Below are 19705 nucleotides of genomic sequence, written 5' to 3' on the forward strand. Positions count from 1 at the left end.
CGTATAGCAACATCGCGCCCGCCAAAGCGATGCGCATTCTGAATCAAAAAGGCGCAATTTCAGACAGGAACCAAAGAGAAAAAGAAAGAAAGGGAGATATAGAAAGAAAAGAAGCAAAGATATTCCGAAAATCCTGCCTATACCTGTCCACAGAGATAGAACCCCGGGTCCATGTCACATGAGCGAATTGCCGTTTTAGCGAATGACTGGGGCGCGCGTTGACCCACCCGCCCACCAGCGTTCACGACGCTTCGCGGCGTCAGTCTGCGGCGGCTCATTACAAAAATGTTAACCCACCTGGCCCACCCGTAAACGCCGTTTCGAGGAGGCCGACCGTTCGCTGGGTGCTTCGCTGAGACCGACCAACTTTGCGGAGGCCGACCAACTGAGTGCCACCCACGTCAAAATTGTCCAGTTCTATTATTATTCTATATAGAAAACAAATGACATTTTAGCTTACTGAAAGAAAGAAAGCACTTTTGCAAGCAGTATCGCTGTAACCATCCAGACAATATGAGTTGCAACACTCGATCTGGCCTTTTTGCTACGCCTGCAGTCTCTGCAAGCTCCATTATTCTTCGACGTGTCCCAATGAGTTTAGAGACTGGTTACCCAAACTTCGCGCTACGCCCCTAGTCTGGACCAAGGCTCCTTCAAACACTTATATGTCGAAAAAGCATGCCGGGCTGTTCGCGTTGATACTGTCCACGACAATAATACATACGCCGTCGTTTGCATTATAAAAAAGTGCGATTTTCCTCATGTTTCATGCCTGTAAGAGAGCTAGTGTAGGGGAAGATACAACACAGACTTGGACGGTACCCCCACTACAAGAAATATAATTACTTGTAATCAATTACTTTTTGGAGTGAATTTGTCATAATTTGAATACATTTAATACAAAGTAATCGCGAGAGTAATCTGATTACTTTTAGTAGTACCAAAACATTACTTGTAACAGTTACTATTTTCCCCTCTCCATCCTAATGGCGCCCTTCGTTCGTATAAGTCTCCTACCAAGGAATCTTGGAATCGAGTCTCCGAGAGGAATATTGTTTACCAAACTCGGTGGATTAAGACGGTAATAATCTATATTAGGAAAACCCCGTTTTCAAACCGGCAAAAAAAAAAAAAAAGTTGTTTTGAAAATTTGAAGTAATCGGAAAAGTAACGGTTACTTTTTCAAGTAAGAGCCAACGACTTTTCTTTTCGAGTAATCAAATTGAACACTTTTCACCCAAGAGTAATTGTAATCGCAATCGATTACTTTTCCTTTCTTCTAAGTAACGTGTACAAGATTGATAACCACGGCGATCTCTAGTAAATATTTATTAGGTTTGAGAAATGGCCATTACAGCCTATAAGTACACACTATATAGAATACTCTGCCTATCCATGTACCTTTCATTCTGTCCAGTCGAAACAGAGAGCTCGTGGCAGTCCTATAGGGTGCTCCTAACAGTGAACGACACTATCGCCCCGCCCCCCGTTCGAAGTCAAGATACGACGGTTCAAAACAAAATCGAAGCAAAGCCGTTGGATCGACGATCTCAATCTCACCTTGAAGGTCCCGACCTCGCGTCTACACGTCACCTTCTTTAATGTCAAAGAGTAAATCTGCTTCCCGGAAAGCGACATTAAACGAAGAGTATACGTTACGAAACGGCAGAGCTGTCATGTCCATAAAACGTTAAAAGCACAAGCTGAAGCTGCTCGATGTTTCGCAACCTTCCGTATTCCGCAACGGCATAAGGACGTTAACGGGCGTGTCCAGGAACACACGTCGTAGCGGAAGAATCACATCATCACAACGCGACTCGAGCAAAGCACGGAAAACGTCCGCAGAGTCGAAATGATAGAGACGTGGGCAAATAAAAACCGCCTATGCTCCGTCTCGTCCTGCTCCCGCTGCATGAGGAATCGTGCCGACGGGTCGCGTACAAAGACAAGCAGATAACGTGCAATGTTTTCGCTATAGTACACGTTCATGAAGGTGAGACAGAGCCAGGGTGAGACCCAGACCGTACTTTACGGTATACACGATCGGCGCGGAAAAGCAATAGGCACTGAACGCTGCCAGTCCGGCCAGGCAGACGTGGATCTAAGGATCCCCGAGCCTTCAACGTCAGTGAGTTCGTACACCCGAAGACACGATAAAGCTCCACAAAGCCAGGCTCTCGAGATGGGTTCGGTTTTTCGAGGAAGGTGCGGAGGTCCAAGACCAATCCCACGGTGACGAAAATTGAAACACAGCGTTGCTTGTCAAAGCCTTCACAAAAAAAAAAAAAAAAAAAAAAGTCGCTTAATAGGTCCGGGTAGCGCAATGAGTTCCTCCTGTGCTGTTTTGAATACGTGCTTGGCCACGCCACGAACCAAAATGTCTTGGTTAGTCAAGAGCTATCGAATCTATCTATATCTTTAAATACATCTTTAAAAAAAAATCTATAATTCGGTCTCATTAAAACGAAAACGGCGGTGGGCGTTTGAACTGTGCCAGAGGCCACGGGAATCCGTTAACGACAACAGGTAAAGGAACGCGAAGCTATTTGAAGAGTACCAGAGAAGGAAGCTTCATCAGAAAGCGATGCTCTTTCGACGACCAAACCCGGCGTGGATTGCAACCCCCCCCCCCCCCCCCCCCCCCCCCCGCATCCAAGCGCATGTCCCCTTCCGTAACTACCGCCACTAACCGCATACATGTCGCTGGCGAGACCTCAGTGTCTAAGTCTCCTTTAATCATGGTTAAGACCGACAGTATTAGTGCCAATTTTCTCAATACGCTCACAGGAAGGAGCCGTACATAAAACGAACGACGGAAAGATGATTGCTGCGAATCTTTTCAGGTATCTTTACACTGTTACGGCATCCATTGGAAGTCTACGGGAAATGTATGCACCACTATGACGTGCTTCACTTCTTAATTATATAAAAACAGTGACTCCATAACACTTTTTGTTAGCTTGGTGTCTGCGTATTTTAATAATACAGAACTGCATATCCGCGCGCGAGATAGCGCGCATTGCGTGGCTCCAGTCGTTGAAAATATCAATAATATCAAATAAGCACCGATAGGGTGCAACACCAGTCACGTGACCAGCCTTGGAGCTATCTTACACTAAAAAATATAGGGCAGGTTCCATCCAAAACTAAAGCTACTTTAGAAGAGTAGTCATTTTGAGTAGTCATATTTGAAATTACTGTACACGGCAAGCATAGATGTATAGTTCATTGTACGCAATGTTCGTTCTTTTACGTGTGCGTGTGAACTATTGGGTGGGTGTGATAGACCTGCGTATGTCAATGCAGGAAGAATCACATAATGGGTGTTGTCCCGACAACTGCTGAGGACCCTAAGTCGAAACAAAAACCCGCTTGTAACGTACAGCAATTTATACAAGCTGTGTTGTTTCCTAACGTACTACCAAAAGTGGAGCATAACACTGATACGGTATTTCAATATAACATCATCGTCGTTTTTTTTTTATTATTGCTAAGCGTTTTACAGATACAGGGTGTTCCAAAATTAAACTTTGGTGGGTTCATTTGACTGCAAAAATTAACTATGCATCGCCGAACGCGCATTCTCCGTCCTAATATGGCGCTAGCGGTCCGAACGAGATGCTAAAAGGTAATCTACATTTTAAAGTAAAAAAAAAAAAAGTTTTTTTTTTTAATTTTGTACTTTCCCTAAACTAAACCCGTTTTTTTTTTTTTTTTTTTTTTTTGCGGCTTAAAGAGGAAGTAACTTATTATTGAAGAGAGAATGCTGAGTAAACAAGACGTAGAAACACCACCATTAAATTGTGTCACAATTGTGCTGCCGTAACACCTATGGCTGTGCTTTAAGCTCGCGGCTCGCGAGAACCGAATTTTCGAAGTACATTTTTATGTTATAAAGGAAATATTTAATTGCGGCATTATGCTATCTCTAATGCACCACCCAGGAACACCTGCGTATCACACTTCGCTCCGCTAATGCAGGTGATTCATACAGTCCGTTTGACAATAAAAGAAGTATAGGGACCACGCCGTATATACGCTTAACCATAAGCAAGGAAACAATTACAATAATGTGCTGCATAAGCGTCGCACAGCTTTCACGTGGGTTGTTATTCTTCCGAACACAATTAAGCTCATCATTGCATTGTGCATTGACGGAGTAGAAGGTTGGCTGCACGAAGCAGAGGCGCACCCCTGAGCTTCCCGCTTCGACGCCGAGCTCAGGAGTGCAGCGGCGCAGTCCACCAGCAGCCGTTTACCGACGCCGAAGGCCAGTGCAGGGCCGTTGGGCTGATAAAAACAAGATCATACACTGAACCTTTCCTTTCCCTCCCCTCCCCTCTCCCCTCTTCCCCTCTCCCCCCCCCCCCCCCCCCCCCCGCCAAAAAAGAAAAAGGAACATCACGGAAATCGATTATTCTTTGTTGACACTAGTACATCTAGTATCACTAGTTAGCACGCATTAATCCTTCTCGCCCCCTCGTTGTCGAGCCGTCCTAAATAAGCAGGGGTTCCATGATGGCGGCAAGCGCTTATTTAGCTGTCTCGAAACGTCGCCCGCCGCCATATTACAAAAAAAAAATCTTTAAAAAACATATATTTAACGGGCACTACCCCAGCTGTTTAACGACACTGCGCAGCCATATTGTCACAAATGACGACGAGGTACAGGGCTCTTCAACCCTTGCCACTCAGCGTGGGAGCCAGATGCGCTTCCGACTGGGTCATGCACGCGGCAATAGGCGTAGGCAGCTCGAAAACAGCACGGCAGGAACGGTGGGCTGCTTGACGCAGGCACAAATTATACTAAATAAAGCTGGTTATGTGATTTGATTCCAACCCGAAGCAGAAAAACTATCACATCCGATCTTTTCATTTTTTTTTTCCACTCGCATCAGTCGACAGGCTCGTACGCTTCGAAAACTTTCTTTTTTTCTTTTTTCCCCACTGAAACTACATACAGCACAGCGCAGCTTTGAAATAGTATTAACTAACAACTCACCGGGGCTACGCAAAGCAAAATACAGCTTTCTCTTTTTTATGCTTTTTCAGATTTTTTTTTTGTGCGTTTTGCCGAGATCATTGGGCGCGTTCCAGCGTGGACACCGCACACCGTTGTCCTAAGTTCATCAAAAACAATGCACGTGCGAAGATCGCCTCGGAACTAGTAAAGTATAGCGAGTGCGAGAGTCCACTGCCATTTGCACTGTGGTCAGCGTCCAGACCAGCGAGGTCGTGCTCCTTGCTCACCTTCCGTCTCATTTCATTTGTGTGCGCGATTCACTGGAAGGATGAGAACGGCAGAAAGATGAGTTTCGGTTACCCCGTCTCCATCCAGCATGAGCTCCCTACACCTTCGATGACGCTTCGGCGTCTCGTGTGAGTCTCAAGCGTGCACGCGCCGCCAAAGCACGGCGGAAGGCAAAGAGCGCCTGTTCGAGCCTAGAGGTCGCGCCTCCGAAAGCGACGCCCTGCCGTTGTCGCCTCGCCAGGGACTCTATAGCCGCGCATCGGTGAAGAGACCTTGACCGATGATTCGGTGACTCTCGACCAATTAATCGGTCTAATCTGCCTTACGCGGAGGCTGATAGAATCGTTAAACGATTCCAAAATTCCAAGCATGTCATCGTGAACTGAACAGAATTGCTGGGATTGGTATAGCCCTAGCGATGTAGAAACCGTACGTTTTGATGAAGCCATTTCATTTATTTTTTTTTATTCAAACATTGCGGGCTGATTGCCGAAGTGAAGAGAGAACACGGAGAGATGCACACACCCTTTAACTGACGTCGACATGCCAGCTACTAAGCTTTTCTTTTTTTCTTTTTAGTACAGCTAGTTAGGTTTTACTTTTAGAGATTAATAGATGATAACGTTAGTAGTCGATTAATTTTGCAGCCTCAGTGTTCACCTGCGTTGTGAGCACGAGAAAATTGCCAGATAGCTCGTAGGATTCAATGGACAACTTGGCTTTTGTATAGTGCACCCCCAGCACCCTTCCTAACCAAGTTTAACGCAGCCAGGCATTAGCCAAGACACTGAGCCACTGTAGGAAGCGTGGTCATTGCTCAGACTCAGGAGCAGTCAGTAACCCCGGGCAGGTCAGTGACTGCCCGTCAGTACCCGTGAACCACGTGGTACGCACGAAGCTCGAGTAAGCTTCCCCCCCCCCCCCCCTCTCTCTCTCTCTCTCTCTCTCTCTCTCTCTCTATCGTGCAGCGAAAGCGTTGTCCGACGTAACAGCGAGTGTTTAAAAAAAACAGCAAAGCAAAAATGAAAAAAAAAACTTACTAAACTAAAAATTTATACTTTCACTGCGTTACAATATTGTGTATTGTCGGAAACCAGTGTCACAAATATTAATAGCATCGGGCTAATAGCGAAGAGCCTGCACCGTGAGAGGCCTTTTCGTTAGCTTGGTTTATCAGCTACACGTAAGAAATTTTCATGTCTTTCATCGTATGTATATGCGTAATCATCGGGTTCGATGTGTGGGTGCCTGAAATGTATAAAGAAGCTCGCTTGATGTTAATATGGTCATAGAAAGTGCTATTGTAGAAACTACGAGAACGGTGGTGTACAACATAATTTTACCAGATCTATCTTTTTAATTACGAGAAAGGACGCCTCCCAGGTGCTATATCTCGTATATTTACACTAACTATAAAGAGCGATTTGTATCCGTGGAGTAATATGGCCGGGACGAACAGAAGGGCTAACAAGTCCCGCAAATCGGAAGCTCGAGAGGTATGAAATACCGTCTGCGTGAAATTATTCTACCATTGGTCAAAAAATGACTTTTTAATGTCACACGGTTTATATCTATTAGGGCATCACGGCCGCAGCCATTTCGCCTATGTATTGAAAAGGGGCTAGGGAAATGTTTAATTTTGCATACGCACAGCATTCGCGTTCTTTTCTATTTGCGTTGTTTTAGCTGCATTATATTGTCAAGATGGCACAGTTCCGTTCGCAACATTACAGATTTTTCCTCCGAAATGGAGTAGCCACCTCGGTGGCGCCGAGGCAATGCACCGGCCCACGAGTCTCTATGGCGGGTTCGAATCCCGGCCGCGGTGCCCACAATCGGACGGAGGCTTATTACAGAGAAGGCGCCGTGGTAACCGAGATTTCAGCTGCACGTCAAAGGGTCCCCAGGTTGTAAATTCATCCACAGGGTTCCGCTGGGGCGTGCCAGCTGCCCTTCGTTGCTTTGGCACGTAAAATCCAGAAATTTGATTTGGATTCCGAAATAGAGCTAAACAATAAAAGTGCAATAAAAAATGCCATCCACCCCAAAAAGGGAAAAAAAAAAAAACTGACAAAATGAGCCTACGGAAGCAAACATGGTGTGAGCCACACCTCGTTACCAAAAGTACTCCGAATGAAATAATGTATACGTATCGTCATCACGTCTCAAACGTTGGTACAACTTCACTAGGTTCGACGTGTACATGTACTACAAGCAAGTGCTTTCAGCTGAAAAAGCACGTTGGGTGCCACCACATTTCCGCTGTCATCGGTCTTGGTCTGCCACATTGGCACAGTCGACGAGTGGACGCATGCTCAACCGCAAGCAGGTCAACGATCCGATCGGTGGACGGAGTTCACAGATGTACGCTTCGAAGGAGTTGCATTTGTAACCGCATCTTATTACTCGAGTCTACACAAATAAAGAGTAAGCTATCGCTAGCAAACGGCAGCAGCCGTCTCACGATATACGACCATGTGTAGCGTTGTTTTGGCGAAAGTTCAACCCAAGCTTACAAGAGAGACGTTTGCGCGCTCCGCACGCCTCAAAGAAATGATGAATCATCCGGAAAAGGGCAGAATCAACAATCAGGGTATAAACAGCAAACAACACGGATAGATCGGATTGAAAACCAGAGTGCCTGGTCTCTTTTGTCCTTTATGTAACGCCTGTTTCCGTTTTCTAGGCGACAAAAACTAATTTCTAGCGAAAAGAAGTTCTTGTTCGCGGTGTGTGTCGGTATGCGGTATGTGTCGGCTTGCGGCAGCTCAGCCGCCTTGGTGCAAGTCAATCGAGGCCTTCGGATAACGCTACATTGTAAACGAACTTTTAGCCGACGCCCAAACACACGCTCCAGAACTAACACGGCCGAACTGTCGTGACTGGGTCCGGGTGAACGTTGAACGGGGTAAGAGAGAGAGCATTGAGAAAACCACTCGAAATATGCGGAGCTGGATAAGAAGCAACCTAATGGTAAAAAAAAAGATGAGGGAAAAAAACAAAACATTCAGGAACTCCTCTGATGTGCCGGTTGTCGCAGGGGCACCCGCGGTAGCGTGCCCGCGGGCGCGCAGTGAGAAGGAGCCGCGAATGCGGCGGAGCGCGTCGCGGAAGCCGGAAACCGGACACAAAGCTCGCCCGCGCTCGACGCAGCCGGCGCGAATTAGCCGATCCATCAAGGTTTAGCACCTGTCAGGCACAACGGCGCACTCGCTGGTCCGCACCCGAGCGGGCCTCACGCGCGCGCGAGCTTCCCGCGCAGGAGCCACAGCGGTCTTTGTCTCGGACCCGAGGCGTCGCTGGCTTCAACGGACGAGCGGACGATGCGCGCGCGAACGCCCTGCCTGCGTGAGAGAGGGACGCCTCCGGGACCCGCACGCAGAACCGCAGGCCCGCAAACGCCTCAGTCACCGCTCTCCGAGGTGCGCTGGTTATCCGAGACACAAAGATCGCGCCCTTACGTTCCGAGCCACCGGACCGATATACGAACTACCGATCCACCGTTCGTCCGCGATCACTAGGGGAGTTGTCGTAGATCGTTTTCGCCGTCCCGCAAAGCTCTCCGCAACCCGCTACGATAACCCGTAACTCTACAGTCAAGGCCATCGGCGCGAAGGCGCAATAGCGGCTTCTTCGTTGCGGGGGGCTTAGCGGAGGGAGAAACGCGGTAGACGAAAACTGCCTATTGGCACCAACGCGGTCAACTTTCCAAATGATCGTTTTTGGTCTTTCGACAACGAGCGGTTTTCCCCTTCTCCAGGTCGGGTAGGGGCTTACTTGCCCAGCTCCCCACTTCCCCCATTTCTCTGAATCTCACTATAAGAAGTGACAGGGAACACGTCTTAAATCGCCCGAATCGAGCATGTCTGCACGGAGGGCACGGAGCTGCCGTGTACAACGATGGAGACGATTGTCAGAGGCAGACGTAAAACAACGACTGAAGCCGGGGTCGCACTGCTTATACACCAAACAAACGACAGTCTGCATACAGTGCAGTGGAGACAAAGGCAGCTTTACTCCGCGACAACTTTTCTTGGCGATGCAGTGGAAGGTACAGGCCCGCGTCCCCTCTCCCATTTTCAGTTTGCGCGAGCTCTCCTCCTCTCCCCGGAAATGGGGGAGGAGGAGAGCCTGCGTACACTCAAAATGGGAGAGGGGACGCGGGCCTGTACCTTCCACTGCATTGCCAAGAAAAGTTGTCGCGGAGTATAGCTTCAGGTCTACCCACTAATCGCTCCAACCAGAGATCGGCGTTCTGACGTCCCTCTCGTCTTCTCCTCTCCACCACTTTCTCGGCGCATAGGTTTCACAAACAACGTAAAGCACGTGGGTGTATTTGTCTATCGTTTTGCGTAGTTCAGATAACGTAAGCACCGTGCTAAGTGGATCATTATTTGTTTTAGTAAAGACCATATAGGTAGGCATTTATCTATATGTGTAGGCATACCTGTGACCAAGTAAGTGTGTCCCATCGGCGGAATATCTACAACATCAGATTCGGTTGTATCGCCGTTATTCTTCCACGCTAACGCAGGAAGCGACCGCGCTTTCAGGAATGTCAATGTCGCCATTTCTCGTACCAAGCATTGACGAAAAAAAATCGTCCACAAAATCACAGAAGCCACACTGCTAACCAATTTTCCAGGCAAACGCCAAAAGAACCAAGAAGCGCGAGATCTGTGCATTTTTTTTTTTTTCGAAAATTCTTGGAAAGCAGCATGTCTCCTTTAAGACGTTAAATCGTACAGCCGAAGACCCTCCCTAAATCTCCAACTCTGTTATCCGTGCAGCATTTATACTTTCCATGACTGGTGACATAAGCAAGTTCGACAGGCTCGCAAAGACGGAGAGACCGGAAATCGCTTAAGACACAGGAGGCAATTCATGTCTGTAAACAGTAAAAGGGACTATTGCCGAGCTTTGTCATGATCTCAGCCCGCAAAGTTTCTTCGCTTTGCCATTTTTGTATAACTGGCTGCGGAATGCACTTTGAGAGTGAGCCTCGCGCATGAATCCACAGCTCCCCCTTGACTCTGTATCTCTTGCCCGAGTTTTAAGTGCGGGAAAGATGTATACGAGCTTTATGGAAACAACGGTATCCGTCTCTAGCGGAGCTTGATGAGCGAGGCTTTGTGTCGAAGCAAGCACGGTAGAAAGACACCATGCCTGCTACCGCGCGTCCCCCACAATGGGTACCTGACCATCAACTTACGGACGCAATTTGATTTTGGGAAGTACTGCGTCTTTCTAGTGCACTCGTGGGCTGCGAGCGGCATATAATACAAGGCTATAAACATTCGCAAAAACGCCAAGAACCGTCCCGCCGTTCCCCCAACGTTACTTCCGGCTACTGGACAGAAGCTGCTCAGTTTTCATTCCTTCGAACGGCGCCACAGTCAGAGAGCGAAAACGAGCGGAGCTACCGAGCCGCCCAAAATCCCAAAACATCACATTTTAAGGCCGACGGCGTTCTTACGAGGAACTCTTAAGATGCCCTGAAGATGAAAAACAATAGCGGAATCGTCAATAGTGAGCTACATGCACGTCTAAAACTAGACACGATGACGATGAAGCACGGTCGGTTCAGCATTTGTGGGGTTGCAATTTTGAGAGTTTCGTGTTCCCACCCTGTGCAGAATCTTTAGAATAAGGGGCAGTCGTTGTTCGAGCAGGGAGTTCTGGACATTATAGTCACGAACATGATGAGAACGGCAGGGATGCACTTCAGCAGTCCTGCCTCAAGCGTGAGCCCCCGACTTTCGGCAACGCTTCAGCGTCTCGTGAGCCTCAAGCGTGTACGCCCAGCCAAAGCACGGTAGAGGGCAACGAGTGCATACTAAAGGCAAAATATCCGTCCTTACCCTGTCAGTGACGACACCGTACTTCATCTCTGCAGGAAGTTCGCGCGACCGCAGGCCTACCAAAGTGCCCTCGCGTGCACACTGCACGTGCTTGCACGCATGAGGCCACTATATATCCAGAAACGGCCGCCACAACCTCCATGAGCTTCAATGGGGTTCTAGGTTCTAAGAAGTGCACTACATTTTTCCCGGTGTTGACGCGAACCTTGTTTTAAGATCTACAACTACAGTATGTTTAATTATGTTTTTTGCAATGTGTTTACGCCGATTTTTACTTACTGTTCACCTGGCCACGTTCCTGCTGATTATTTTCCAATGGACCCTGTTTTTGTAGAATTTAATGGTGTATATCTAATTATCAACTCATCAGAGGTATCGTTGTCCTGTGGCATTGATAATACAAAGGCTAAAATATTATGTAACACTAACCTGTCTTCTCGTTTATTTCTGATGAAAATACTTCGGCAGTCTCTGGAGTCGGGGGTGGTGCCTAAGGGCTGGAGAATCGGCAAGGTCCTTCCGGTCCACATAAGCCGCAATGTCCTCTCCCCTCAACTACAGGCCCATATCTATCCCTTGCATCCCATCAAAGATTGTGGAGCATATTATTTTCACGCATCTGTTTGATTTTCTCGAACACAACTTCTTTTTCAACAATGCGGAGCACGGTTTCGGTCGTAACTTCTCTTATGAAATGCAGCTCCTATTTCTTACCTAAACCTTGACTCTGGCTACGCCACTAGAGCTGTTTCTAGATTTCGCCAAAGACTTTGACAAAGTACCACACAACGTCCACTTTCTGAGACTATACTAAAGAATGACCCTAATATACTCAAATTGATCAAATCATGCCTTCTTCAATGTCGTCAGTTTGTTTATGCTAACCACACCAAATCCTCCCTGTGTTCTGTTTCTTCTGGTGTCCCCCAAGGGACAGTACTCGGCCCCATTACTCTTCTTAATATACATTAATGACTTTCCTCTCAACATCTCTTGTACTGTGGGACTCTTTGCCGACAACTGCGTAATTTACCGTAAGATAATCTCTGCTGATGATGTAACGCTTCAGGACGACCTCTCTCAAATTTCCGAATGGTGTAACACATCGCGCATGTCCTTAAATCCTAACAAATGTCAATGCCTGTGCTTCTCTCGTTCATTGTCAATTAACTATCCTGTATTTCTTTCGAACTCTGTCCTCACTGATTATATCAATACAAATAATACTTAGGCTTGATTTCCCACCTAATCTATCATGACATACTCATATTAAAACAATTATATCCTCTGCAAACCGCTTTCTAGGCTACATTCACCGAAATGTTCGAATCTCACCTGAAAACCTAAAACGTATTTTGTACACCACTATCGTTCGGCCTAAATTAGAATATGCGTCCTCGATCTGGCATCCTCATCAGAAAAATCTAACAGAGCCCATTGAATCCCTTCAAAACCGTGCTGCTCGCTTTATTTTTAATGACTACTCTCGCACCTCAAGTGTATCGTCAATGAAGTCTCGTCTTAACCTTTCTCCACTCTCCTCCCGCCGTCCAATTTCACGTCTTTATCTTCTTCACAAAGTCTTTTACACACCTTTCTTTGAAAACGTCCCTTCTAAAACCGTCCACCTACATATCATCAAGACTGGATCATTCATGTAAGATCGCCCGTCTCAAGTCAAGCGCACCAGCAGCTGAAGCACTTGTGGACTGGAATGACCTCCCGGATGCCATAGTTACCATACCCGACTCCAAGCAATTGCGACTAGCCCTTCAGAACCACCCACTCCCCTCTATAACGCCCTCGAGGCATTTAGGGTATGTATAAATAAATACAAGGATATAGCATGCGATTTTATAGAGACGCCAATTTCCAAACATCAATCACACCGCCTTCCCGAAAACAGCCACGTACTGAAGCTCATTTAGGTGCATATTTATATGTAGACAAGAAGTTTGCTCCTGCTATCATCTCATATTCGAAGCCTCGAAGGTCCTCCTTTCAATACGTCCTTGTAATAACAGATCTTTACAAGTAGTCAGTGTAATAATCCCGATATAAAAAAGGCATTTCCAATGCGCGGGAGGGCCACTGTACAGCTATGTACAATAACGCCAGTGAGGGCGCCAGGTGACAGGAACGAAAAGTGCGACAGCGAGCTGGAAGCTTTGGTTCGCGTTCCGGCGGTACATGCCGTATACAGCAGGAGCAGAAACCTACAATCCCGTGCTTGCAATCTACGGAGTGTCCGCTTCCGTCGGAGGGTAAACGACGCATCGAAACGTTTGAAAGGCTCACGCAAACGTATGGGCTTCCTACGTATGGGCTTGTATCAGAGCCTGACCAAATGTAGCAAGTTAATAAGCAAAGCGAGTTAGATATCGAAGATATCTAACTCGCTTTGCTTATATATCAGATCGTCTATGATATCAGATCGTCTACAAACCACACGTGGATTCAGCAAATATTCTCTTTAAAAGAGTGAGCTGGACTTTTCGCTACAAACCAGAGTAATGGCATGCGCTCGGCAGGCACTACAAACTGCGGGGGTAACTTTCCTTTCAATAACTTCGCGACGTCAGCGTTGCAACTTGCACCTCACAACGTGTGACACACTGACACCATTACCGTTTCAAAACGCTAGGAACCCCAGAATTCCTTCTCCACCCGGGTATGCGAGCTGCAGTGTTTCGCAAAGAAAGCACTCGGTACATTCTCTCTCACTCCCTCCCTAAAAAATGCATCACCTCAATGTGCCGCCCTCGCGATTGCAAGATGTACAAAAAAAAAAAAAACTAATGTTCAATTATTTATTTTTCTCGCGTTCCCATTTTTTGCTCGTTTTCGTAACATCAAAGGTTTTAGCGTCTTTTGTGCTTTGGTGTAAAGACAGGAACACAAACTAGAACTAGAGGCTCGTTACAATGAATGTATTTATAGTACGGTGGTCGCACAGTGCCAGTTTCAGGGCCGGCTTGCTAGAAACAGCGTCTCAGCTGAGACTGGGTCAATGACAGCGCTGCCAAAGCCAGCGCACCAGCTGAGCCAGACTCAAACCGCGGCTCAAGACGATCGCGCCCCAGCCTTTGCACTGCTTTCTTTCACCCAGTCTCAGCTGAGACGCTGTTCTAGCAAACCGGTCCAGAAGTTCGATTATGCACTACGTTATAACATCAACTGAGCGGCAGCGGGAGTTCTAAACTAAAACCTGTAAAGAACTAAAGCCTAACTACGTATGCCGTAGCAGAGAGATTAGAGCAAACTAAGGCTGCGCATGAAGCGTAGGGATAAATAAAACAGCCGTAAGAAAGCACCGCGAGCGGAAAGACTTTTGAGCCGTCCATCGCTTATAAGCATACATGACATGGCCGCAGATGTATTGTACGTAATATATACCGTTCCAGTGTTCACAAAATCCCATCCCAGCACGCGCATGTTCATCGCTTCGTAAAGCGAGCAATCCACGCGCCATACGCACGAACGCTGAAACTTCGATCAGAAGCCCGTGTGACTTTAGAAGCCCGTTTGTGGAAGACAACGGCCAGGTCGACGGGACAGCCGAGGTGAGAAGCGCGAGCCATCAAGCGCTTTTTGCTTTGAAGAGCACCTGCGAGCTGTCGTTCTGCAAAGGCGAGCTTTTAAACCGCAATCTCGTGCATTCATTTCAGCATTTGTTCGTATACGCCGCGTGCTTTGCTCGCGTTTTGAAGCAACGAACATACGCGTACTGAGCTGTGGAAGATCGCAACGCTGAGCTGTGATTTTGTAAACACTGGATCGGTGTCCACGTTCAAGCGATCATAAAGGTACCAATAGCTTGCAGGGACCTTTATGGTCGGAGGCGAGTCATCTTGTGATTCTCCGCGCGTGGCATGTGCTCGAAACTCACGAGCGCAGGGCTAATTCGGCGATTGCAAAATGACCTACGTCAAATATACCTTAATGCTGGCAGTGTAAAGGAGATATAGAGGAGGCCCCAATCATTTTAAGGGCGTCCTTCGTGGTGTACGTAACATAAGCCCTAGGCTACAAGACAGACCCGTCGGGGCACTTCATTTAACCCGATCCGGTCAGTTTTGATTCACACTTGCCAAACAAAGAGCAGCGACGCGTAGCACAACGAGAAGAGAAAGCTTCAATCGAACTCGGCCGTGTATACGAAGAACAAGTTAATCTATAGTGAGAAGTTCAGCGAGCAAACCCGAAAATCGCAGCTCTAATGCTCTGCAGCGCTAATCGTGAGGGACGACACGACGTGCGGTCCTCTTGAACACTGTGGTCAGACAGATGTGCACGAGACGATAAAGCGCTACCCCCTTCGGCCAAAACTAAGGTGGACGGATTCCACATTCGGAGCTCAATACTCGTAGACGGCCACGCAATGCAAAGGCTAGCGCGCTGAGAGAGGTGTCGATGTATTACAGTACCTGGCTGTAGTTATTTCACCATAAAAAAAAATGTTCGTGCGTCTGTTTCCGCAGAACACACGGAAGCAAACCCATCTAAAGAAGGAGCTTGGCGAATGACGAGGTAGAATATAAGTTTATAGTCGTCCCATTTTCTGAACTCGTCGTTCACCAGCTAGGACTCTACATATGGATAGCAGCCGTTGGCTCTCCAGGTGCACTGCAGGAAATAGACGCGCGGGCATGTTTACAGCGAAAGAGGGAGGAGGTTGTTGGCTTATGCTGCGGATGTCCTGGTCGCAATGGCTGCGCTTAGTGAGAGTCATCGAAAGGGCGTACGAACACCCAGCAAGCACCACTTGTCGCCCTCAGTCAAGAAGTGTAGAGGGCAGTGAACTCTCTTTAACGTTATCGAGTTACCTTTGCCACCTGAAGATTTAGGAAGTTCTAAAGCTCGCGATGAAAGCTGTCAAAAGCGAGAATGAACGGCTAAACACTTCCTGCGAATTTACGACCAAACAAGAAAATGTGTGGCGTCAGAAGCCACGACAAACATTAAAACATTTCCTCGTGACGCGTTTAAACAATGGCTGCGCTCACAAAACAACGCGGTGAAACTGCATGGCGCGGGAAAGAAATATTATGCGTACCTCCTTGGAACGCCAATAGTTGTTATTAGTGTTATGATTAGTACTACTAGGGTAGTAAATGGGCCAGTTGCAACGAAAAACATTTCTGGGTACGTACGTCCTAAATGAATAACAGGAAGCTACAAAAATGAGTGATTTCCACTTCATCCATTTAAAACGGCTCGAGCTCTGGGACGTCAGGATTAGCGAGAAATGAAAGAATGTTTTGATTTTTTTTTCCCTTCGATAGTTCTCTATCTTTCCCGTGCGCTCGACATCTCTGACGCTCGCCACAGATGTTTCGTCGCCGCACTTCCGTTAAATTAACTGAGCAGTCGACGTCGTTTATACCTTTGCCACATATATGAGTCACGGAACTGTCAAAGAAGCTAAGTTCGGCAAAACAATTTACGCGAATGTGCAATCTCGTCGTGAATCTACAGTCGTTTATCTTTCATGTTGTGAGTAATTACTGTTTCGAAAGGATGATGTACACCCAGGTTCCATAGAGTGCCGCGCCGAACAGAAAAAAACTGGGTGACATCGGTCGAGCGCGGCAAACGGCAATGCTCTCAAGCCTTCATCGATGGTCAACATCATCCGCCAATGTATTATAAGGTGAGCTTACCTTACACTTCAGAGAAGATACGCCGAAAATAAACCGAACAAAGGAAGGTTAATATGAGCAACAACGTAGAGTGGAAAGAAAATAAATATCCTATGATGTGCAGCCGAGAACACAGCGCGCCAGAAAGCGCACAACAAGGTTTTTGTTTCTTTTTTTCGGCTTGGTTTCAGCACGAACCAAAAACAAAGTCGATCCTTTTAAGAACCATCTTAGCGCCGGCCTGTCCCGTTAGACTGACTCTTTTTCGACACGAGTGACGGCGCCATTGCGAAATCGCAACTAAAATCGCGCCATGTGAATCACGCATGCGACCGCCTTTCTTCACGCGCACAATTGAGGAAGTGTAACTTCGACGAAGCTGACGGCAAACTTTTGCTCAGAACTCTGTTTAATTTTAGGCGCGAGCGAAGTCAAGCCTGCGAGCGCAAACCCCGTGCTTTGATCATAGCCGTTGTGCACGCGGCGTTCGTGCAGTGCAAGCGCTGTTCAAGACATCCTCGCGTTCGTAGTTTCCACCTCGGTCGCACTTCAAATAATACGGAGTGTAGTATATCGGCGAGAATGGCGCACATCCGTGCAACAACAACTGGATTAACGGAGTTCGCTTCGTGAAGTCGTTCACCGTAAGCGTCGCGAGAAGGGGAAAACTAGTTTTGCGCGACATATGCCAAACGCGACCGCGCGCAAGTCATAGTCGTTGCTCCCTCTCTCTCTCCATGGGAAGCCGTTTCGCTGACATGAAAAATAATCTCCCGCAAATCTTTCAAGGGGAAAAAAAAAAAGCAATAACCAGAACCAGCTAGGGGGAAAAAAAGGAAAAAAAAAAGTAATATAGAAAACACTTTCCGTGACTGGCGTAGGTAGCGGGGGCTTTGACAACTCGCCGCTATAAATCACGAGACACGAACAGCAAGCTCGAAAACGGACGCTTCTACCCCCGCCGCGATATCGTTTCGTCAGGTGGCCGCAATTGTATTCCACTCAAAACCCACCGCCACCTCCGTGCGCGAGTCGCGGGACTCTAAAACAAAACAAAATCCGGGTTGGAAATGTCGCGCGCTCGACAAAAACACCAAACACCGGAAGAACGGAGGTCGAATGGTTAGCAGGACGTACCCGAGATGGCGCCACATGTCAAGGCGACGCGCGCGGTTGCCGGACCACGTTGGTGCGGGGTAATGAATGCAGTTAGGAGGGGGGAAAAAAACGTGTAAAGGGAGCCAAAACACGGGGTCTGGTTACGGCCAGTGCTGGGAAATACAAACGCTGCGTGGAAACGCTGTAGTGCCGCGCACAGATTTGTACAGGATCAGCGTGCAAGTGTGTGCGCGGCGACGACAGATGATGACAGACGACGCCGAAAGATGGAGATGGAATTGAGGCCGAACTTCGGGAAACAGAGGAGGGAATACATCGAACCGGCGTGTCGCTAGACGAAACTCCGTCTCGGATTTGGACGAGTGGAAAGTATTGATGAAAACCTCCGTTCAACGTCGAGTTTGGATGCCATATACGCAGTACTGAAGTCTGCACAACATACGGAAACGCGAAGCGGAAGTTTGGAGAAAAGACACGGAACATGCTGAATGAACGGTAATAGCCAGGGCCAGGTACGACTGTTGACAACCGATTTTCTCAAATTCAAACGAGAACGAAAACACGACTGCGCTATCATTACCGCGCTACCTTTCAATAAATCGAGTAAAATCGGTCGCCGGATGAAAACGTCCCATTCTCAAAGAAGCTCGCGAAATCTTTCGAAAACAGAAGTAGCCTGTGAAGCGGGCAGAGGGGTTCGTCCAACTACCGTCGCGTACTAAAATGGAATGACTGTCGACGAACGAACTGGCTCGCCGGGCTTCCTGGAGCGGGACAACCGGCATCTACGATAGGGAGCAGACTCCGCCGAGGTTTCTTTAGCAGTCGGCACCACGCGCGTTGGAAGGAGCGACGACAGCGACCCGCGATAGGGGCACGCGGGCGTGTCCCGATCGTGGTTCTGCTGACCGCTCGGCCAAGGCTGCCTGAGTCAGCGGGGGCCTCGTGGGCAGACCCGGAAGACGGCACGCTCGCTGCTGGCGACGACCGCAAGCAGCGGGCGAGCCGAGGGAACACGGACACTGTCGGGGTACCTACATTTCTGCTTCTTGGCTGCTGCCGCGGCGAGGCCCGCCACCACGGCATCGACGAGCGACAGCCGGCAACTGGGCCGCGGCGGGGCCTTGCGCGGCCGGCGGCGCGTCGTGGTGGCCGTCGCTGCCGTGACCGCGGGTGCGATCACGGCCACCGCCTCGGCGGACGCCGACCGGATAACCATCCCATCCAGCTTTCCGGGCCGACACTCCAATCCACGCCGGAAAGCGCCGAAACGTCGCCAGTCACGCACACGTCGCACAGCACGAGGAACAGTCACGTGACGGGAAACTGGACGCTGGGTCCTCGCATCAGTCGGTCGGGGCCGATCGCGCCCGCTATTTCTGGACGACGGTCTTTTTCTCGCGCCGACTCGAGCGGCGCACTGCTGGAGAGCGCGGCGCTCCTGTCCGTGGCTCCGGAGTCACTGAAGGGAGAGTTGATCGTCAGCGCCGACAGCACGCGCTCGGCCTCCTCTCCGACGCCTCTCCTCCCCGCTCGACCCCGTCGGGAGAGGGAACCAGGCGGCAAGGCTCGAACGGAGAGAGAGAGAGGCTGGGCGAGGAGGCGGCGAACCCTCTCCTCCAACAACAATCGCCATATTGGAGTCCATCCAAAAGGCTTCTCTTCGTGACAGACACGCATTCATCAAATGATGATGTACAGTCGGCCGGCGGCCCGCACGAAGCGGGGAGGGCTGCGTCGCCTCCTCTCCCAAAGAGCGGCACAAAGAAAAGCCGCCAGGAGAGGAGGTCCGCCCGAGCGCGGGAGGAGTGGCCTCTATCGCTGGCACTCGC

At 48.6% G+C, this 19705-nt stretch overlaps 1 protein-coding gene across 1 annotated transcript in view; it reads right to left on the reverse strand.

The window, feature by feature from the left end:
* LOC120835951 (protein tiptop) overlaps positions 1-19331 on the reverse strand; it is a 32668-nt gene extending 13337 nt beyond the window's left edge. The window contains exon 1 of the mRNA XM_029993036.4: positions 18912-19331. Coding sequence (XP_029848896.1) covers positions 18912-19092 — 181 coding nt within the window. The 5' untranslated portion in view covers positions 19093-19331. The remainder of the gene's footprint in view (positions 1-18911) is intronic.
* Positions 19332-19705: the final 374 nt, after the last annotated feature.

Source organism: Ixodes scapularis, unplaced genomic scaffold, assembly GCF_016920785.2.
Source record: "Ixodes scapularis isolate PalLabHiFi unplaced genomic scaffold, ASM1692078v2 PGA_scaffold9__187_contigs__length_104089568, whole genome shotgun sequence".
NCBI lineage: Eukaryota > Metazoa > Arthropoda > Arachnida > Ixodida > Ixodidae > Ixodes > Ixodes scapularis.